The sequence below is a fragment of the Ursus arctos genome, unplaced genomic scaffold (assembly GCF_023065955.2).
Source record: "Ursus arctos isolate Adak ecotype North America unplaced genomic scaffold, UrsArc2.0 scaffold_21, whole genome shotgun sequence".
Taxonomy (NCBI): domain Eukaryota; kingdom Metazoa; phylum Chordata; class Mammalia; order Carnivora; family Ursidae; genus Ursus; species Ursus arctos.
The window spans coordinates 30,486,469-30,509,707 of record NW_026622886.1 but is presented as its reverse complement, the minus strand read 5'-3'; the positions used below and the strand labels follow the sequence as shown (position 1 = coordinate 30,509,707).

The 23,239-nt window shown below is 40.7% G+C and overlaps 1 protein-coding gene across 1 annotated transcript; it reads left to right on the top strand.

Annotated features, from left to right (window-relative positions):
- The first annotated feature begins 17,683 nt into the window (after window positions 1-17,683).
- On the top strand, window positions 17,684-20,949 carry MYF6 (myogenic factor 6). Its single transcript, XM_026499624.4, has 4 exons — window positions 17,684-18,339; window positions 18,954-19,726; window positions 20,016-20,106; window positions 20,308-20,949. The coding sequence occupies exons 2-4, from the start codon at window positions 19,208-19,210 to the stop codon at window positions 20,424-20,426; spliced, it is 729 nt and encodes a 242-aa protein (XP_026355409.1). The 5' UTR covers window positions 17,684-18,339; window positions 18,954-19,207; the 3' UTR covers window positions 20,427-20,949.
- Window positions 20,950-23,239: the final 2,290 nt, after the last annotated feature.

The window sequence follows — 23,239 nt, the reverse complement described above, 5'->3', positions numbered from 1 at the left end:
AAGTAAATGTAAGAGTCTAGGCTCAAAGCCTAGATTTCAGAGGCGCAGTGTTAGCCACCATTCCCCAATTTATTACCTAGAGACCACTGTATATGTAATAGCTTTGATCTTCCCTAATTAGACAGAGAACGTACACGTGAGTGCTAGTTACTCCCATCTTCAAGAACAGAAGTTTTCTGATATTGTCTCAATTAGGCTACTTTATGCAAATTATTCACACCACATAGCCAGTGGTAGTGCTGGCCTTTGAATTCAGGAATCTAGTCCAGTCTTCTTTCTGTAATTTGCTGCCTCCTCCAGCATATATTTGGTCCAAACCAAATTGCATTATTTGTTTTTCCAGTTCTCTACAACTTGGTACCAGATTTATCTCCCTAGCTCTCAGCTCTGATCATTTCACTGATCTAGTCAGTAGCCTTCATTGTCTGTTAAACTCATTAAAAAAAATCCTTTCAGGGGACGTGGGTGGCACAATGGGTTAAGTGCCCGACTCTTGGTTTCGGCTCAGGTCATAATCTCAGTGTTCTGAGATGGAGCCCGCTCCGTGCTCTGCACAGAGACTGCTTGGGTTTTTCTCTCCTCCCTCTGCCCCTCCCCCACACACACAATCTCTCTCTCTCTCTCTCTCTCCCTCTCAAAATAAATAAATAAATCTTTAAAAAATAATCCTTTCCCACAATATTACTTTTTTTTCTAGACCTAAGCCTAACGAGAATACTGGTGGCCCACAAAAACACACCCTACACATTCCTAATACCATGCTTTGGCTCCTACATTTTCCCAAGAGTTCTTACCCATTGGCACTCCCCACTTAAACTGGATTGTCAACTGCTTGTGCGCAAGAACCCGGTGCTCTTGATTTTATTCATGTAGCATCTGCCATAACATCTTATATGCGAGAGAAACTCAAACAAATATGTTCCATCAAAAGTTTGCCATAGCAGAAGTAAAATAATATCGCCTATGTGACAGCCTACTTTCCTACCAATGCACACATGCTAAAATATCTTTCCGATCAGGGAGCAAACACTGCGGGATCACAGATAAAGGTGGGAGAGCAGGGAAAACTGGCATACAACACGGTTGCTTGTTCAGGATTATCATGATCCAGAGTGAAACCGAGATCATCATAGAATGCAAAAAGAAAAAGAAAAAAAAAACCTTTAAAACAATTGAAGTTGATGAAAAAGAATTTTGTACATTTGGGCAACTTACTTATTCAAATGTAGCTTATCAACAGCCTTTTTTCCCCCTACATTATAGACACTTCAACAAACTTGGTCTCCCAGTTCACGGCAGTTTGAAAACTGCAGAGCCAATAACTTATACCCCTAATATTGTGTGTGTGTGTGCGACACACACACACACACACACCTTTCTATTAAAAGCACATACGCCTTCAAAAGATAAAATTCAGGACCATTTGAAATCCAGCATATGTCAATAGCTCCTGGATAGAACGATAATACCTATTGCAACCAAAGTTCTCTTTAAGAAAACACATTTTTTTTCTTTCAATTATATTTACCCTTTAGGGAGTCAGGAATAGGTTCAGCACATTTGTAAAGACCTTATCAAAATCAATTAGACTGAAGAGGCAGGGTGAGGCGTTTCAGAAGAAACTTGGAACAAGATATCCCACAGGGTGAGGCTGGTGTGGAGATGCAGGGGAGGTCTGGGTCCAGCTGTCCCTGTGCGCTCGCACGGAGGCAGACGCCGGGTCCAGAGAGGACAGGAGTGAGCAACAGGTGGTAAATCAGGCTAGCGGGACACATGAGGGCGGACTAGTAAGAGGTAGCGTGTCATAACAGGCAGGTGGAGCGAGGCTAAAGAGAGTCCAGGAACTGGCGCCATGCAGATCCAAGAAAAGGCAGAGGCAGGAAAAGTGGGTCAGCACGGAGCAGGGTCCCACCTGCCAGCTGGATTTAGAGACGACTCCTTTCCTCAGAAACAGACACAAAGTACAGAGACCCAGGCAGGTGTCAATGACCCCTTATTTCCTGAAAATAGATAAATGATGATGACAGATAGTTGATAGATGATAGATAGATGATAGGATTATAGACATACATATTTACACACATATTTATCTCTATCTCTTTATCTCTCCATAGAGCATGAACTCTAAATAAATGGTGAATGAATGAATGAATGAATGAATGAATGAATGTCTTAAGTAACTAGGGTATTAGATTTTAGAGGCAAAATAAAATTATCAAAATGAGTTACCAAAAATATATACCAGTAATCTAACCAAAACAATAACAAAAATAACAGAAGTGAAAAATGCCATTATTTGATACAAAAATATTGTACCCAAAAAATCTAGAAGATAGAAATAAGTATCCTGAAAAGCTTTAAAAGTAATAACAAATCCTCTAATGCAGGTGACCCCAAAAGAAATATGCCAAAACTACAAATAACCAATTAATCAGTGAGAAGATATAATGAGAAAAATTAGTTCACTGATAATGTCCAAAATATTATAAAGTACCATGAGGTTAATGTATAGGGCATTTCTGAAGAAAACTATAAAATAGGGAAATCTAAAATATGATTAAAATTTTTGGTAATGGACCTTACGCCAGTTAGAATGGCAAAAATAGACAAGGCAAGAAACAACAATTGTTGGAGAGGATGTGGAGAAAGGGGATCCCTCCTACATTGTTGGTGGGAATGCAAGTTGGTACAGCCACTCTGGAAAACAGTGTGGAGGTCCCTTAAAAAGTTAAAAATTGAGCTACCCTATGATCCAGCCATTGCACTACTGGGTGTTTACCCCAAAGATACAGACGTAGTGAAGAGAAGGGCCATATGCACCCCAATGTTCATAGCAGCAATGTCCACAATAGCTAAATCGTGGAAGGAGCCGAGATGCCCTTCAACAGATGACTGGATTAAGAAGTTGTGGTCCATATATACAATGGAATATTACTCAGCTATCAGAAAGAACGAGTTCTCAACATTTGCTGCAACATGGACGGCACTGGAGGAGATAATGCTAAGTGAAATAAGTCAAGCAGAGAAAGACAACTATCATATGATTTCTCTCATCTATGGAACATAAGAACTAGGATGATCAGTAGGGGAAGAAAGGGATAAAGAAAGGGGGGGTAATCAGAAGGGGGAATGAAACATGAGAAACTATGGACTATGAGAAACAAACTGAGGGCCTCAGAGGGGAGGGGGGTGGGGGAATGTGATAGACTGGTGATGGGTAGTAAGGAGGGCACGTATTGCATGGTGCACTGGGTGTTATACACAACTAATGAATCACCGAGCCTTACATCAGAAACCGGGGATGTACTGTATGGTGACTAACATAATATAATAAAAAATCATTAAAAAAAATATCTTCACTGATTAAATAAAGAAAGCTGAAGACAGTTGTCAAAAAAAATTTTTTGGTAATGGAAGCCTATTATAAAGAACATGGTTCTTTTCAAATTAGATTATTTCAAATTTGTAAAAACTGCTTAAGTTTATCTGAAAGAATAAATAGTTGGAAAATAGGTTAAAATTCTTTGAGTAGTAAGTGATGGGAGAATTTTTCCTTCAGATATTAAGATGTTTTATTATCTAAATAAAGTATATTACTGATATGAGAAGCAAGCAATACCTCAATGAAACAAGTTTTTCTAACACAGACCAAGTTATAAGGTTTTAATATGTTGGTAAGGAAAAAATCACAGTGGAAAAAAAGATAGTTATTCGGTAAATGATGAAAGGAAATTGGCTGCTAAGAAAGAAAGTATCATGTTAAATTTTCCCACCTCACTATTAACCAAAATGAATTTTGGAGTGAATAAATCTTAGTATGTGCATGGCCTTATTTCCCTTTAATGACCATAAATAACACCACTCTTTCAGGATAATCGCTCCCTCAACTTCTAATGCCCAGTGGATCACACCACTTCAACATAAAACATTTACAATTTTGTCCACAATTTACAAGAATTCCAAGACCTATCTATGTCCCAGAAACAAAATCTAAAGTTCCGACTCTTGGGCCACTTTGAGTAACCTTATGTCTCAGTCCAAAAAATTTAAGTAAAGTAGTATATAACAAGATCTGTTCTAATTAGGAAGGACTGAATTTTCCGGATAATTGAAGCTTATCGTGTAGAGCAAACTACCTGGTTCCCTGTGCCAGAGTCTTCACGTCTGTACACAGAATCAACTCCGTTTAACCAGAAAGATCAGCCTTGCCCCAGACTCTGGGAAGAACTTAGTCCTTACCCAGGGACATTGACAATACATTCCTTCCATACTTCCGGGTCAGCATCAATAGAACTTTGCTTCAAATGTGCTACAGATCTTGTTTCCTGGTCCTAAAAATCAAGATACTGTGTTATTTACCAGATACACCAGTTCTAGGTTTGGGTTTTATTTGATTTTCTCGGCTGATATTTATTTGATTTTCTTACTACAAAAGTAGAGAATGCTTATTATAGAATTTTTTAACGACAGAAAAATCTTTTAAAAAATGTATATCAATCAAAATTCCAGTACCTAAGTGTAACTATTTTTTTTCCTAAGTGTAGCTATTATTAACAATTTGGAGTACTGTTTTACATTTCTTTTTTTTTTTTTTTCTGGTCGTGGTCACAGAGAGAAATGCATCAAGATTTTACAAAAATGTTTAATAAGGTAATTGGGATATTTACGGCATTGGCTTGAAGTATGGCTTTTTTGCTTTTAATGTTTGGGCTTGAATTATACGCAATTTACAAAAAAATATTTAAAATGAATCTACCCACAGATGTGCTGAAGTCAGTTCACTGAAAGGCAAGGCTGGTTCTACTGAGTTTTCCATGATTATGGGGTTTTTTCTAAAATATTTTTTAAAATGTGTATGTTACATTAAACTCAATTTTTTAGAAATGTCCTTTTTTGCATCCTGAATACAATCTAACTATACTAAATAGGAACTTATTCTCTAATTTTTAAATGACATTTCACATAATCTAGCAAAGTCAACATTATTATAATATGGAATAATTTGTACTTCAGCTCTCATACTTTTCATAATGTAACAAAGTAGGTGATTATATACCAAGAAGAATGTCAATGTGTCAACTTTTAAAGGAAAAAAAATCAAAATTTAAGAGATGTTTATGCAAATTTAATTCCAATAAAGAATTCTTTATAAAAACGATACCTGGGGACAAGTGATTCATTCTAGCGCTTTTTGCTACATGTTTGCTTTTGCTTTAAATGTACAAGGTGAAGGTTTGGATGTGATATTAACTCTTAGGGATATTGTGAAAAAATAGTTAATAGACCTAAATAATTTTTATTAATAAATGATCATTTGAAACGTCTCATGGTAGGTATGTGATAAATATTGGCATTTATCATCATGTCTTTATTATCATATGGAATTTGGGTTTCTCAGTGATTGAATTATGGTTTTATTTCTTCTTGACATTGTATTCTAGAATCCATGTTTTAAAGTAGGACTTTACTGAAGAAAAGGAACTGTGTTACATAAAGTTACCAATGCTATTCATAATTTAAATGTTATTTATTTTTACCTAATGTAAAATCATTTAACTATATGTATTTTGGGGGAGATTTTGGAGGTAAATATCCAAGATCTAGTCTTCTTTGAAGTAAAAAAAAAAATTATACTGGAGATTTCATTGATCCTTTCTTTCCCTTGGTCAATTAAAATTAGAGATGGGTTTTTAATTAGTTACTAGCTTTAATTTGTCTAACAACGGTATCTATCAATTACTAGGCGTCTAATAAGTGTTGGTCATTGTGTTAGGTCAGGGGTTCTCAACCTTGACTGTGCATTAAAATCACCTGGTGTTTTCCCAACTTTGCAGATGATCTAATGTCCAGCCAAGATGAAAAAGCACTGTGCTAGACACATTGAATTCCAGCAACAATTCTATTAGCATTTACAGAAATATTCTACTTCAGTTGAGCTGCAGTGGGTCATGGGAATCCAAATTTTCACAAGCTCTCTTAGGGATTCTGATGCAATTGTTACCAAGACCACTTCTTAAAATAAACCTTGAGGCCTGGTTATTTCAATAAGTGACTTATATAATCTACTGTCTACATTTCAAAGGCCCTTTATAATGGGGCTACCCAGTATGTAACATTAAAGATACCTTTTTTATTTTTTTTTAAGATTATTTATTTATTTATTTATTTGACGGGGGGGGGGAGAGAGAGAGTGAGCACAAGCAGGGGGAGTGGCAGGCAGAGGGAGAGGGACAAGCAGGGTCTCTACTGAGCAGGGAGCCTGACACGGGGCTGCATCCCAGGACCCTGAGATCATGACCTGAGCCGAAGGCAGACACTTAACCAACTGAGCCACCCAGGCAGCCCCTAAAGAAATCTTTTTTTAAAATGAAGATTTACTGGACTAAAAAATGTTTTACAAAATTAAGTTCTTTTAAGGTAAATGAAAACACAATTTTATTACTGTAAAGCCAAGACTTAATAAAGAGGGGAGTTAAGGATTACAGTTTTCCATGCCGAGTTCCATGCTGTTGTAACCACCTTCAGGTACCCAGGACACTGAACCAGCAGGGTTCAGGAGATGAATGGATAGCAACACTGGTCAGCTTCTGAGAGTTTCCCGGGAGTGGCTGGGTATAAGGTCAACACATATCCTGAGGCTCTCACTCTAACGGGGCCAGTTAGGTGAAATAGTGACTCTTACTGACATAGAAGCCAGGAACATCAAGGGTGGCGAGGTACTCAGGAGCTGAGTGACCACAAACAAGCAACCCACCAATACTTCTAAAATGAACAGCCAATAAACAGTCATAGTCTCTTATAAACATAGCATGAGTGCCTGAACTCAAATTTTCTACGCTAATTCAGTTGTGACGGTCAGATTTAGCAATTAATTAGTCAGACTTCGTATCTGAGGCTTAGCAATTTCATGTACAAAAAGAGAAGTTTTGCTATAAAGTGGTGTTTTGTGTAAGGGACCTCCTGGTCCCATAAAGTTTCTGGGACCTTCTACCAAAACAAAGGTCGGAGAACCCTTTCCGAAGACAGTAAATGTTCATTATATCTTCTACTGATCTAAATACATGTCTTTTGGGCAAAACATGAATAAACAAGCAAATCCCAAGTAGAAATAAAAATAGCAACAAATCTCTATAAAGGAAAAATACCACTTCATCTCAGAAAAGACGATACGGGTTTTGACAATTATCATTCTCGTGAATTCACTCAGCAAAGACGACCTAGTACCTGTTCTCCACTGATGATTCCACAGGTCCTGCCCCAGAGACTGGGTCATATGAACAAATAAGCATTCGAGGGCAATGGAATGAGTGCTTGGTTCTGAATAATTATAGAAGCAGATATTGTATTCAATATGAGATATGCGGAAAGAGACAGTTGTGAAAAATGGACATAGTTGGCTGATCCATACTCTACAAATAGATTCCTTGTGAGTTCCTCACAGCCATCAACTTTGAGGCAGGAACATACGAGACAAAGAAGTGCTTCCAAGCTTCCTGTGACTGCGTTTTTTTACCAAATTTTTATGCCCAAGGAAGCATACCATAAAAAAATGTGCTTTCCCCTAAAGCCTTTTGTGTTTAGCCAGTAATGCTAAGCATTTAAAATCATTCCAAATATGCCTTGATTTTCAAAACATTGGATTTTTTAAAGAGTTGATTTTGATAGAAGTCTAGTTGTCAGTTCCAAACTTGGAAAGATTTCACAACCCTACTCTTCCTCTTCTTTACCTTCACTCCCCTCTCTTTTCTTCCCTGCCTCTCCCCCTCTCTCGCCTCCTCTCTTTCCGTTATTTGCTTTTCTCTAGATAGACTATTAAAGCCCCAGAGCCCCAGAAAAGTCGTGCTGCCCACTTCTAAAGGTAGAGCTAAATTACTGCGCCCTCAGGAAATCTCACACTAATCTTATAAGATCTTATAAGATTGTGCCTCATTTTTTCCTGTGGCTGAGGTTATTGCTAAGATAATGTATTTATAAAACTCTTTAAGTAACACACCACTGCCAAAAATAGTATTATAGTATTAGCATGTGTCCAAAAGCTGATTGTAATCATCACTTTAATCTTCAAAAGATAACTTACTCCATTGAGAAGACTGGGATTTTCTTCAAAGTCAGAAAAAAAATAACCTTTTGGTGAATTGAAATGGATAAGATTAAAGAAAAAAAATATGCTATGGGAGTTTTAGAAAGCTATATAAAATACCAAATCCTCAAAGAAGTAAAAATAAAGTTGGAAACATAAGAAGTCTAGCTATCTTAGAATCATACATAGAACATGAAAGAATTAATATCTTGAAATTACTTAGTTCTTTAAAAAAAGGACCATATGTTCTTAGCGCTATTACATTATATAACATAATACAAAAGTCTGAACGACTAAACCACACCAATCTGAAAAAAATGGTAAAAGAATATAAAAACAATCAAATACCACTTATTACACTCTGATTAGTTTTAAGCATAGCAACCACACACACACACAAACTGCTACCTTTTGGCAACTTCAAATACAAACATTTCTGAGAACAGCGCAACAGATTGGTAAAGAGCAAAGCTACCCTTGATTCTTGCATTCTTTCTTCATGATGTGATGTTTCTCACTAACCGCAAACAAAAACTGACACACAAGTAAAGAGCTTGTTGTGCCGTGGAAAAGACATACCGTTATGCACGGTCCAACTTCATCCTACTACAAAACAAATGTTACACTCAACTCCAGCCATGCCTTTTATTATTCATTTTTATACCCTTTAATCCTCAAAGAGCTGGAATTTCCCAATCGTGAGTAAAAATTAGCCAAGTTGACCATATTCCACAAAGAGATACAATAATCATTCTCCGTTCCCTAGGACCTGTTCGCGCTCCCAGTCATGGCGGTGAAGACACCCCACTCACACAGTGGGCGCATACACACCTCCCAATCGGAGGGGGGAAAAAAGATTTTCTGTAAGCAGTTTATAACTTGGAATGTATCGGATCCACTCCGGTCAGGTGTGTGGAAGGATGCAAGTCAGGAAAGGAAGTATTGGCACAAATTTACTGCCACCGATTACTGAACCTCAGACAGTAAGGCTTGGTAGAGAGAACGAACTGATTTTTCTCTCTCCGTTGTCAAAGGGGTCAAGCTAAAGTTTCCCTCTACGAGAGTGGGTAATGGAACAAGTGGCAAACTGCACTAATGACTCGGTGACATTCTTGAGGGCTCTGGGGTTATACTGTCTTCTGGATACAGACAGAAGGTCCAACAAAAAGCCGTAGCAGAAGAGCTGGTAAAACCTGAAATTGTTGCAACAGCTGAGCGAAGAGAATAGTTCTATTGAAAGGAAATTAATGAACAAGTGTCAAAATGGACAGTTGGTGTCAATTCCTAGAGGATTTGGAAGTGAGAAGTGGAGTTGAGGAAACCATGTTAATAGAGCCCTTGTTTGTATGAAAAGAACATCGAACTTTAGCAAATATCCATCATAGGAGTCATGCTTGTCACAGTCCGCATTAGTCTGCATTGAGCAGAAGAGAACGTTTTATTATGGGCTATGTGGGCGTCTTTTTTTTTTTTTTTTTTTTTGATCTCCAGCAGCATATGATCGTCTGTTTTCTTGGAAACAAATTTAGAAAGAAATTCTACCCTCAGCGATGTAATTCTTGGACCAAATGTGTCCATTATTTTTGAGAGAGAAAAAGACTCTTTCAAGCCCAAACTATCTTATTTCCAAGTGAGTTTTTAAAATATTTGGAATTAAAATATTTTAAGTTTTAGCTTTTTTCAAGAGCAACCCCACTCAAAACTAAATTTTCTCTGTTCTGTCAATAAATGAATAGTAATAAAAATAGACATTTTTCCTGATTATTAAATCTGACTAAAAGCATAATTAATAAATAGAAAATTTGAAGTATGTTCCCTCTCTATTTTGGGAGGACATTATATTAAAAGGATTTCTTAATAAAGGTTTTCTTTATAAATGGCTTATGTGAAATAGTCTCTTAAACTTTGATGTAATTCGCATTGATAAACCAAATGTACCAAAACAAGCACTGTGAAGGCAAATATTCTATAGATCTTTCTAAGTTTAATATAAAATTTTGCACAGAATAAAGGCTTATTAAGGAAGTGGTAGAAAAAGAGAATAAGAGGGGTGCCTGGGTGGCACAGCGGTTAAGCGTCTGCCTTCGGCTCAGGGCGTGATCCCGGCGTTATGGGATCGAGCCCCACATCAGGCTCCTCCGCTATGAGCCTGCTTCTTCCTCTCCCACTCCCCCTGCTTGTTTTCCCTCTCTCGCTGGCTGTCTCTGTCTCTGTCTCTGTCGAATAAATAAATAAAAATCTTTAATAAAAAAAAGAGAGAGAGAGAATAAGAATAAAGGGAAATTTAAAAAACATTTTATGTGGGAGTTTATGGAAACTCTGAAGTTTTTGCTTAATATTTCTGTAAATCTAAAAGTCTGTTAATTTAAAAAAGTTGAAAGGATATATTTTAAAAAGGGAAACCCATCTTGAAAGTTGTAGAATATATAATAAATATGGAATCAGAAGTGGTAAGATAAACTTAGATCTATTGTTAAATAGTTAGTCATATCAATGTTTGTGACTGATTTGAGATCTAGAAATTTAAGAAGTTTGGTAGTAAGTGATAGACTCTTCCCAGCAGGTACACAAACCACGTGGGGAATATGGGATTTGGTGCGGGACTGTACATGGATAAAATAGCAACTTCCAAAAAGAAGCAAAGAACAAGGAATGGACAGAGACAAATGGAAATGAGATGATACTATTAAACTTGTATAAAAACCGATTCCTATTAAAGGATTAAAATAAGTTAGGTAAACAATGAAAAATCATGAAGCAACAGCAATTCTAGTTGAGAGCACATGCATAATTATTGTGAAAGCAGATATAATACACATTTGCTATTGTTTCAGAACATTCAATCCTACCATAGAGTATAAGAGGAGGAAGAAGAAGAATAGATGAAATTAAATATAAAAGCAAATGGCTTGGAAAACAAATTAGACATAGATCAAGCAGGGGTAGCCTATGCTTGTCAACATAGGAAGGGATGGTGGGCCAGTTAAGCATTAACAACCAAATATGCCTGAGACATCAAGTATTCAGGAGACCTTACATTGAGCATTCATTTGGGGAATCCAGTCTGGCCCCTACAGACCAAAGCCATGGCTGCTCAGCAGATCATAGGTGAGCTATAGCTTTTGACTAGGTCCAAGGAGCAACCATGTCTTGGTTCCAGGCACCTTCCATTTGCTGCAATCTCTTGCTTTCCCTCAATTATAGTCTTTTTAAATACTCTAAGTGGGCAGACTGAAGGAGGAGAAAGGCAGGACACAGCACAGTGTAATATAAGACTTGGATAGTATGGTCTTTCCACCCTACTTTTACCCCCTCCTGAGTGTGCAAAACTACTCCATCTTTTTCCCTGTGCTTCTTACTGTATATTTTTAAATAATGAAATAAACACAGGGCATTTTAATTTGAGCATCAGGTATATGACTCCGGCGACAGGCTGTCTGTACATGGCAGTGTACATGGAAAATACAATTGCATCATTATTTCCCAATGGGACAGAACACAGATCCAAGTCTCAGTCATCAGCTATCAACACTGCTTCTTTGGGTCACTCCACTAGAAAAAAGGAGGTTACCCTGAAGGCTGCCAAAGAAACACTCAAAGGTCCTCTAAGTTAGTTTGCCCCTAGACTTTTTTTTCCACTGAGGATTATTCTTCTATGGGTCACTGTAAGGAGGCTCTAATAAGAACTCCTACTTGATTATATAAATGACCGGTATAGGAACCAGGACTGGTTTATAAGCATGTGATCTTGATCGAGTAGATTAATTTCTGCTTTCTCCCTCTTTAAAATGAAGGTAATCATATGACGTGCTTGGTAAAACACTGTGAAGATGTAATGAGATCGTTCATTTAAAGCACTTCGACACACAGCCTGCCGCTTTTTTTTTTTTTTCAGAGTTGGATAATGGCTATGACTTTACAAAATAAAATGTAAAACTACACTCTACTTTTAGAGTAGAGTCTACCCTCTCAAAGTACCAATTCTTGAACATTATGTTGTCAAACAGCTTAAATCTCATGGTAGTTTATACTTAAATACAAAAAAATGAAAAGGTAATTTACTTGGCTTAATAAAACGGGTATGCTTTTACTGTAAAATTACATAGCAAAGTCCTTTCCAATCACATCTAGCCTAGATCATGAAATCAAGGAAGGTAAAACTTAACATACTTTTTATGTGACTAGCGACACATTGAACATGTCATTTCTATACTTAAAAAGCTCCAGATAATATAAAATTTAAACACATTCTAATTTGGGGGGTGCTTATATCACTATCCTAAAAACTAACATGTATTATCGGAAGCAAAAATGTCTGAGCTTCTCAAAAAGTATGAAATGTGTGTGTGTGGCTGATTAAACAACTTTTTTTTTCTAAACCGGTAGAAAAACTTTATGGAATAAGATGTGTTTGTACAGTGGTGACTATTTGTCACGGGAGGCTATGATACTGGCATTAAAGCACCAACTATTTTGGACAATATGTCATAACCAGCCAGTTGGAGGACAGTAACAAAATACTTGGCAAACCATTCTACACTAGAGACATCTGTTTAGCTTAGCAAAGCTAGTAACACCAGACCCTACTATAATTTGGACCATCGAAATAGCACAATTCATTTAGTTTTTAAAAGATGTAAACAACGCTGAAAAATTACTCCAGTCTCTTAGACATTTTAAACAGTAGTTGTATTTAGTGTCATGAAAAGGTCATGTAATATTTTAAGTTCAAAAGGTAACATATACATAATACTGTATTAGATTTATATTTTAAAAATAACAACACCACATTTACGTTATGTAATATTACATTATATGACATTTTCGGATGTATCGAAAACAAAAAAAAGCAGAGTGTGACCTATTAAGGTGATATGTAGTTGGATGACTTTCTTTTCTTTTCCTCAATCAAAAGTTAAATAGTATAATACTGATATGTATTGAGTTTTACTATGTGCCAGACACTGTATATTACGCGTTTCATTGACATTGTTTTAGTCTTTAAAACAACCTTAGATAAGGTGATATTATTTCCACTTTATGGACTAGTTAATTGAGACTTAGAGAAGTTATATAATTTGCTCAAGGTCAAATATTAGCAAGTGGCAGAGCTGGGCCTAGAACTTGAATCTAAAGACAAACCCTGGGGGCGCCTGGGTGGCACAGCGGTTAAGCGTCTGCCTTCGGCTCAGGGCGTGATCCCGGCGTTATGGGATCGAGCCCCACATCAGGCTCCTCCACTAGGAGCCTGCTTCTTCCTCTCCCACTCCCCCTGCTTGTGTTCCCTCTCTCACTGGCTGTCTCTATCTCTGTCGAATAAAAAAAAAAAAATCTTTAAAGACAAACCCTGTATTTGTAATCACTGTAATTTTTTTAAAGGAAAAAAGGTCTACTTTATATATCCTGTACTCTGTTTGTTGTCTTATTTATGAATAGATATTAGTAGGTATCTATTGTCTTTTCCTGGGATGTATGGTGGCCAGCTCGTTCTGATTTGCATGGCATTTTCCCAGTGCTAGTGCTGAAAGTCAGGACCCCTGGGTTCTCATCCTAAGCAAACCTACACCAGTTGGTGTCCCAGTCAGTGACCCACCAGGAAGCATTATTTAACCTGGAAAGATTCTAACGGTTCCTGAATTTTGCTCCCAGATTTGTAAATCTGAACGAAAGGTAATGGAGGGTACAAAATTATGAAGAAAACTTCATTTTTGTAAACACCAAGGAATGCGTGTTTCGCAGGTAGGGGAGCGTTCATTGCCTCTTTCCCTGGAAATTAAGGCCTAGAAAACAAGAAATGAGCAGTAGGCTCCTTCAGTATCGTTTGCGGTCGGTGCATGAACTGAACATAGGTTTTGGTGGAAGTTGTGTTCTACTCCCAAACGGAAGGGAATCGGGGCCTGGCGAGAGCAAAGAGCAGACAATGTATTTGTTAGAAGATCTGAACAGCAGCCTGTCTGGTTCCTCCTTGGCTTGTCTTAGACCCGTGCCTTAGCTGGTTTGAAAAGGCAGCCAGACCTCCCCAGCAGGCCTCAAAACCAGTCCTCCCTAGGCCAGGTCCCGCCGCGTTTCCGGCGTCACCTCTCACTGCTGTCCCCTGCAGACTGCGCAGGACGGGCCTTTAAAAGCTTCCCTGTTCCTCCGTCCGGGCCCCGCGCTCTCCGAAGTGAGGCGACTGTTCCGTCCGAGCGCAGAACTATCTTTAGCACAGTGTTGGGGACTCTGGGCACAAGCTGTCTGCAGATGAGCTAGGTTACAGGGGCTGGGGTTCGTGTTACTCACTGAGCTGCCACAAGTTGAAAGCACTGATGTGCCTCTTCTGAATTTTCCCTTTCGGTCAGCGGGCCTTTCCTTCGATTCTCTAGGCCTCTCGGGGGCCTTGCTAGTTGACTCTTCCTCCAGGGCAGGCTGGACCAGGTTCGGTTCATCCTGGTCTCTCCTTTCCCGCCCCCTCCTTTCTTCTGTCGTTTTTTCTCTCTCGTTTCCCTCTTCACTGCCGCTTCTGTCTGGATCTCCATCCCGCTTTCTCAGCTACAAGTGAAACGGCTTTCTTTGGACCCAACTAGGCAACAATATAGCCAGATTCCTTAGATATGACCCACAGAAATCTCTTCACCAGTTTCTGACAAACCGACCCTGTGACCATGTCTTCCTTGAGCTTCCTCCTCCTGTCTCCACCATCCGAACCCACAGGTTTGCTAAAAATCTTCGGCATGCTCCCTGGAAATACCAACCCCACATTCAGGGACTTCCATCCCCAGACCATCCTTCCTCAAGCTTCCCGTTCATGATAGACTCGTCGTTGTATGCTAGCTTCGAACCACGCTCTCTCCTCCAAAGTTCCTGCTTCTGGTACTCATTTGTGTGATTTTTTTAAATTAGCGTCTGTCCCCCAGGAAACCAGACATTTGTTGAGGGCCTAAATACATGAAACACTGTTATTGGAGTCACTAGGTTCAATATTTTCACTTCCACTATACCATTAACATCAATCAATCCCTAAATTCATCTTAAATACCTGTCTCATCAAATCTAGGTATTTCCATTCATTCACTCCGGCTCTTTCAATCAGAGGCCTTATGAACTGAGTAGGGGAAGGGGGGGAAATAACATTTGTTGAGTGCGCATTCCTTATCATGGACTCAACAATTAATTATTGCATCTTAGGCGAAGGACGTGCCTGTGACAGATGTGTTATATATGCCAATCGATCTCTTATAAAACTGAGGCTCGGAATATATAATGAAGAATGGGTAGATGGGCGCTGGGGTGGCTCAGTTGGTTAAGCGTCTGCCTCCCACTCAGGTCCTGATCCCAGGGTCCTGGGATTGAGCTCTGCTCAGTGGGGAGTCTGTTTCTCCCTCTTCCTCTGCCACTACCCCCACCCCCAGCTCGTGCTCTCTCTCTCTAATAAATAAAATAAAATAAAATAAAATAAAATAAAATAAAATAAAATATAAAATAAAATAAAATAGACTTAAAAAGAATGGCTAGATCTTGGATTCTGTCTCACTCCAAAGTTGTTTTGACACAGCTTACATCACCTTCCCAAAGGCTCATAGCTGCAATCCACCATTGACTGAGTAGCGATAATCCTTTCCCTCCCACTCCTTTCACAGAGAAGAACTGGATATAGTCAAGCTTTTGTGAAGATGATGGGAAGAAAATGCATTTGCAAATAGCTAAGCATGAAGAAAGAACAAGGTGGTAAACTGTTTGAAAACTCTCAATTTTATCACTAACCTAGTTTCAGATGTTGTTATGAATGAACTCTAGGCCCCTGAAGTGAATAATTGTTCCTTAATACTATTATTCTCTCATTGCTATTAATTCATCCATAATTTTTAAAAATGCACTTGCACTATTTAAAGTTCAGAGGATTTCAGTTCACACAAACCTGTCTGGACCACTTGTCAAGGTCTGTGTCTCCCAAGTTCTGCTGAGAAATAATGTGATTGCAATTACAGGCATCTCATATTCTGTAAACAGTTGGAGTTCCAAGAGCTCACCAGTTAGTTGTTTGGGATCACTGCGTATTTTCCCATTACCTAATCTGGTAATGGGTGGTTGTTTCCCAAGCTGGCATTTCCTTTTTCTCTCCTCCCACCTCCACCCCAGCCCCCAAAACAACAACAAAAGAAGGAAAAGCCTGTTTCAACCAAGGTGAACACCACCACTAAATTTTATTGGCCCGAGTTCTAGAGAATGTTGGGAAAGGGGCTTTATAATTTAATAAGGAACAACAATTCTGTAGTAAAGTTTGAACTCACACAAAGAAATGCCACCCCTGTCTGGGAGGTTAATATTGATCAGCATCTCAAAGCTTTTTCCAATTTCTAGAATCTTCTCCTTCTACATTTTTAACTCGCTGTTTCTCCAATGACAACACTCGAATGAGGGAAAAATAAAAAAGGAAAGGGCTCATTTTCCCATTCTTTAGTAGGTTCAGGATGTGCAGACTCTCCCACATCTATCTGATAGCTCTTAAAATCAATGGGGAGTCTAACAATGGTACCACCCTAACGTTACTCCTATTATCCGAGCAACAAAATTCCTTAGCAGTGCTATTTTTCTTACCTCATTTTGTGCCTACACCTAATTCCATTAGTGAAAGTACTTTTACAGAATAGGCAACATTTTCGAAATGATGGCACAATTTTAAAAACTTCATCACTACCTTTGAGAGTATGACATCTTTTGTCATTATATTAACTTTATGGATTAAAAAAATGAGAATTTGAGATATTAGAGTTGATGGAGTCTTCACAAGCTAAAATGACTGTAACCTAAGCCTTCCGCACCCCAAATTGAGAGCTATTTCTCACATTTTTTAATCTCTTTGTCATTTTCACTCACCCTTCTAGATTCAAACTCCATGAGAAAAGGGATCATTTCTTACTGTTTTATCCTCATCTCCCAGGATACTATCTGGCACTTAGTAGGTACCCCCAAAATGCCAAATAAATGTATTTCAGTTATCGTTATCTTAATTATCCTAGAAATAATGTGATATACCTTTACTGATTAAAAATGACTTTTCAGATTGTCTTCCCATTATAAGATGCATCATGCAGGTTTGGTTAAGAGCACAGGATAATTTTCCATAATGGATGTTAGAGTATACCCTGAGTTGCTGGAGCCTCCAATCTGCTGTCCTAACTGCTGATATCAGCAACCTGCCCTGGCAGAAATAGGAGAAAATGTCACAAAAGAGGTAATGGCTTCTTATTATTCTTCCCTGTGTTGACTACTTTTCCAAAAACATAAAAATGGTTCTCGATAGGAAATTATTCAGCTGCGCAATAACAAACACATAAAAACAGCCCCAAATGTCAGAACATAACACCCGGAGCCTGTGGCACAGTAAGAAAAGACTATGAAGAATCATCTTCTGGAATAAGTGAGTTGGCTCAAACATGTAGCTAGTTCCCACATGGACCATTGGTCCCTTAGACTGTCTTCACGGTCTTCATCTAAAAACTGAAGGCACCGAGAACTCAGCCTATAATCATCCCTACTCGGGGGCAGAACAGGAAGACCTTATGTTTCCATCTACTTTTTCAGGCACTGACTATCAAAGCCAAAACCAAGGTTGACTGTCATCCCAAAGGCCATTTATAGGTGCAGGGTGACCTTCCAGAGCTCTGGAAGGGACAAGGAAAGGAAAGAAAAGAGAAAGGAAAAGAAAAGAATGCGATAATAAAAGAGAAAAAAAACCAAACCCTCTGCAATAGCTGTGCCTTATTTCCTCATAGGAGCGGGTCTTAGCCCTGTGCACAGCCTCAGGCTTCCAATGCTACTGCTCTTCAAGCAGCCGATAGAAGGCTCTGTGCTTCACCTGCAGGGCACCGTTCGAGTCAACCCTCGATCAAATTCTAGAAGACGACTGCTATTATCTTGGAGAAATCCAGAGCTAGTACTTGTCTATGTACACAGAAATAGAAATGAACTCAGCTAGGACTTGAGGGGAGTTCCTCGGAATCTAGAGACGCTGTCCTCATCCTTACGTTGTACTGCGTTCCCGACCGCCATGCTGTGTGTATTGGACCATGGCGGGCTGCAGTTAAAATTTGTATTCCTTGCTTGTGCCTTGGTTGCCACCTTTCTCATCTGAATCCTATGACACAACTTATCTGGCGTCAGTGGATCTCAAGAACGCGAACAAACAAGCCGTGAGCACAGTGTGCAGGGCAGGAGCCCCAACAGAGGCACCTCGGGGAAGGGGGGCTGCAGAGAATTCTGAACTATCCAGTAGCAATGGGGTGAGTCTTGTTTCCACTAAAACTGTTTTTAAAGAGAAGTGATTACATGTATTGCAACCCCATCCTCTGCCCCAGCCCTTACCTCATTGGTACGACTGCTCCGCCATGGAGGGGTACAGAATTCAGATCTTGGTTGCCACCCCTTCCAAAAAATAAGACAGCCGAGGAAGGAATCTGAGCACCCTCCAGCCACCCCTCCAGCTCCCAAATCATCTTCCAGCCTTAGCAAAAGAGAGGAAAGAGATTTACCTGCTGCTATTGAGGCTGAAGCCTGAAAGTCATGTATAACCTTTGAAGGACTGTAATGGTTTTAATCACGGGAATAGCATCTTTTTGACAGGCAGGACAGAGAAAAGAGCTGAACCACTCTGCAAATACTAACCAGGCTATTTTGGAGCAATGGCTATTGCCTCTGAAATCTTTCATCATGGGTCTATACTTAGAATTCAGATGAGCCTGGGGGAGGGGAACGGAGCGGTGTAAATCCCCAGTTGTTTTGAAGTTGTCCCATAAACAGGTTAGCATCTAAACTGTCTTAAATGGAAGCAGTCAAGGCTTCATTTAAATTGTAGGATTCTCTCTAAGTGTTTTGTTTTAACCTGTTCTGCATACAGATTGTCCCATCGTCCTGGAGGTGACACTTCTCAGTTTTCTTTCAAACCAGATATTCTGGAGAGCACTGGCTGGGATCACATTGGGAGACTGATCCTCCGTGAGAGCTAAAAGTTGGATTGAGTTTCAGGAGCTACTATATATAAAGCTGGGGCGACTTATGTCACCGCACTAATTAAATGCCATCTGGGTGGTTCCTCTGGGTTTTTGAGCCCATCACCCAGTTCAGCCCGAGTCAGAGGCCAAGGAGGAGAACATGATGATGGACCTTTTTGAAACTGGCTCCTATTTCTTCTACTTGGACGGGGAAAATGTTACTCTGCAGCCATTAGAAGTGGCAGAGGGCTCCCCTTTGTACCCAGGGAGTGATGGTACCTTGTCCCCCTGCCAGGACCAAATGCCCCCTGAAGCTGGGAGTGACAGCAGCGGAGAGGAGCACGTCCTGGCGCCCCCGGGCCTGCAGCCCCCCCACTGCCCCGGCCAATGTCTGATCTGGGCTTGCAAGACCTGCAAGAGAAAATCTGCCCCCACTGACCGGCGGAAAGCTGCCACCCTGCGCGAGAGGAGGCGACTAAAGAAAATCAACGAGGCCTTCGAGGCACTGAAGCGGCGGACTGTGGCCAACCCCAACCAGAGGCTGCCCAAGGTGGAGATTCTGCGGAGTGCCATCAGCTACATTGAGCGGCTGCAGGACCTGCTCCATCAGCTGGATCAGCAGGAAAAAATGCAGGAGCTAGGGGTGGACCCCTTCAGCTACAGACCCAAGCAAGAGAATGTAAGCCCAAATGCTGCCCGGGCAGGGGAATGCACAGGCTGATTAGACGCTTTCCTTGGGCCCTTAACCTCCAGCTGCTCGGGCTTCCTTCCCCTTCCCCTTCCTCGCCCACCCCTCCCGCTCCCTCTCCAGTGAACCCCCAGTGACCCGTGAACTCGGGGTGCCTGCAATAGGCAGGAAATTCGTCCCCGGCCTAAGGAAGCAGGGGAGACACCCCCACAGAGCCTCCCCACTCCCTCCCCGGAACGACGTTTCTTTCCTAATCTTCTGCGGCCTTGGTTTTCCGCAGCTTGAGGGTGCGGATTTCCTGCGCACCTGCAGCTCCCAGTGGCCAAGTGTTTCGGATCATTCCAGGGGGCTCGTGGTAACTGCCAAGGAAGGTAAAGTAAAAGAAAGGGCACTGGGCTGTGCTGGAGACTATCCCGGGAGGGGGCCTGGGATGGAGGGGTGGAAAGGGCTCGGAGCCACGGCGGGGACGGGGTCCTCCCGCGCTGCCTAAGCGGCCTCGCGCGGGGCCCGCGGCTGCCTCGGTCTTCCTTCCTCGGGGCTGCTGTACTTGTGTGTTTTCTTTTTCTGCTCAGGAGGGGCAAGCATTGATTCGTCAGCCTCGAGTAGCCTTCGATGCCTTTCTTCCATCGTGGACAGTATTTCCTCAGAGGAACGCAAACTGCCCTGCGTGGAGGAGGTGGTGGAGAAGTAACTGGCAGCCGGAGGTTGGGATGTTCTCCGCGCAGCAGGAAGACCCCACCCCCCTCCTTCGCCTAAGCCTTCAGCCTGGGTCGCATTACATTAATATTTAGGAACCCAGACCCGGGGGGGTTATGAAAGGGAAGGAGACCTGTTCACAAAGAAACTTCTCAGAAACTGTTGTGCACGCTCAGATGAAAGAGCCTTTCGGCTTTGGGCTTTTACTCTTGGAACCGCGAGTGGCTTAGGTCTAGCAGCCTTACTTTGTGTTTGTGTGGTTAGTTGTGTAACCTCTTTCTTTTATTCCGGTGATCCTTTTGTGCCATGTTCAAAAGAAGTTCATTCCTGTCTGAAGCGAAGTGGGAACGTTGCATCTAAATGTTAGCGGTATTGAATGTATTTTTGTAAATAATCTTAGTACTTTCATTTTTTTATGTAAACCTAAGAAATATATTTTAAATGTAGAGTGACGGATTGCGTATATAATGTGCGGGGATCCTGATATTGTAATATTAAAAAATAAGTTTATGAACAAAGTTGGTCCTAATTTGATTCGGCTGAAAAGTATGTTTGGGAGCAGGTGCACATAAAGAGGAGGCGTATTTTAGACGCCACACAAGCCCATTTATTTGGGTGTGTTCTTTAAGGCTGGTTTAAAGGGAAGAAAATGGGTTGTTTTCCTATGTGTGAATTAAACTGTTCACTTTTCTATCTCATACAGACCTCACACTTGTGGTTAAAAGAGGAAAATCCAGAAGGAATCTGCCCTTTTCACTTTTACCAGGATCCTTTTTATGTTTTAACCACTCTACACCTGGAGATCTGGGTGAGATTTACTTACCCAGAATTAACAAATGAATTTTCAATCCAGTAAAAGCTCATTGTTGCAAGAAATAGCCACACAAAAACTTGTGTTTGCCTAAAAAGCTCTTCAGCTAATTTAGCCCAAATTACTTTCCCTGTTTGACTTTTCAGGCCCGGCCCTTCACGAAGAAGCCTTCCCGCGGAGGACCCAGGGGCTGCACTGGCCTCCCAGCCAGGTCTCTGGCCCCTCCCTAGTTTTCTTGAACTAGACTAGTTAGAAGACTGAATATCCTCCAGGCCTCGTGTGGCTGGGGTTTGTTTTGCAAATAGAAAGATAAAAGAAGGGAACAATTTGTCTCTGAGGGGGGCGGGGTAGGCTTCTTTGAAGGACAGGTTGCTTCAAGACAGGGAAGGGTTAAATGGCTGAGGGCAAAAGACAACAACACACATGAAACCTCTTAGCTGGACCAAATAGCGAAGCCCCCAGAGAGGCTTGAAGCCCCAGGAGCTCCTCACTGCCAGGATTTTACAACGTGTGCCAGGTTTGTTTATCCTGTAACTTCAGGAAGAAACGACCACCAAGAATCGCAGTGGGAAGTGAAGCAGAGGAGAGGGCCAGCCATTTCTCTGGAATTGCTACTTCTCGCTTACGTTCTGTAAACGGCTCCTTCACGCCAACACCCCTCCCCACTCTTGGCTTCTTCCTTCCCTCTTTTTCCCCCGACTGGTCCTCAGTTCACAAATGTGAAAATCAAGCTGAATTCAGTATTTTCCAGCCCAACCTTGCTTCCTAACACTCCAGTCTGGACCTTCCTGCTGCACACCACAGAAGTTCCAGATACAGTCGCAGACAGCGCCCCCTGCAGGCATGGAGCAGTATCATGCCCTTTTTCTACCTCTAAGGGCCTCTTTCTGAGGGGAATAGTTACTCTGTCATCAGAGCACCTGAGTTTCTCCTGGAATGCTAAGAAAGTGCCGAAAGCTTCATAGAGAAACCCGACATTGACATATAATCTCTCCTAGAGGTTTGAGAAAAGCTGGCGGGAGCGTTAGTGGCTGCAAACTGCCGAGCTGCTGTGGGCACTGCTTGCCTAGATTGAATCCGGGTTGCTCCTGTGTAGCCTTGGGCTATCCCAGCTCCTCTCTTCTTCCGGGTTTCCTCCTTTATAAAATAAAGATGACAACAATAATGGTGCTTAACTGGGGCGGGGGGGGGGGGGGGTGAAGATTTCAGTGAGGTAAAACACAAAGGGTTTAGCCAAAGCAGAGCACCAAACAAATACTAAATGTCAGCTCTCTTTATTTTTCATTAGTGAATCTACATTGGCCGTCAAAAGACTTCTCTCCCACCAAAAGCCACAGTTCCTTCAAATACTGTTGGCGACCTTGCAGGCCCTATTTGGGGAAAGTATTAATAACAATGAAACAGTAGCAATATGAATGACTCATTCTTAGCATTTTACATATTCACTCATAATCCTACAACTACTTGTGTGAGAGAAACTTGTTACTTCTTTTGAGAAGACGTTTCTTTGGAACAAAGAGTTTCTTGCATTTCTAAGCATAGAGCCAGGGCTTGGAGCCAGTAAATATCAGTGACTTCCAGCCCATTGGCTCCATCGCCCTGCACCCTGAAGGAGAAGCCTTGGCAAATAAGAAAGAACATTTAGGGTCTAGAATGGTTTGGCTCTCTTTAGCAATCATTTTCCAAATGTTCTTTCTCAAGAGTGATTAGCTAGCGAACTCCAAATCAGGGTAGTAATTTAATTAAAGATAAACTGCAGATCATTTCAAATTATCCAATCAGAACACGTATGTGTATATGAATATGTCTGGGTGATGTGGATATCCATTCAGCATGCTTATTATGTATCTATAATTTTTTTCTTGAAAATCAATATTTTCCCTAAAATGTATGCCTATACATATATATGCACTCTATGTATACACATTACATATTATATAGATCATATATATAATAAAACATAGGTATATATATATGTGCCTCAGATTCAAGCCACA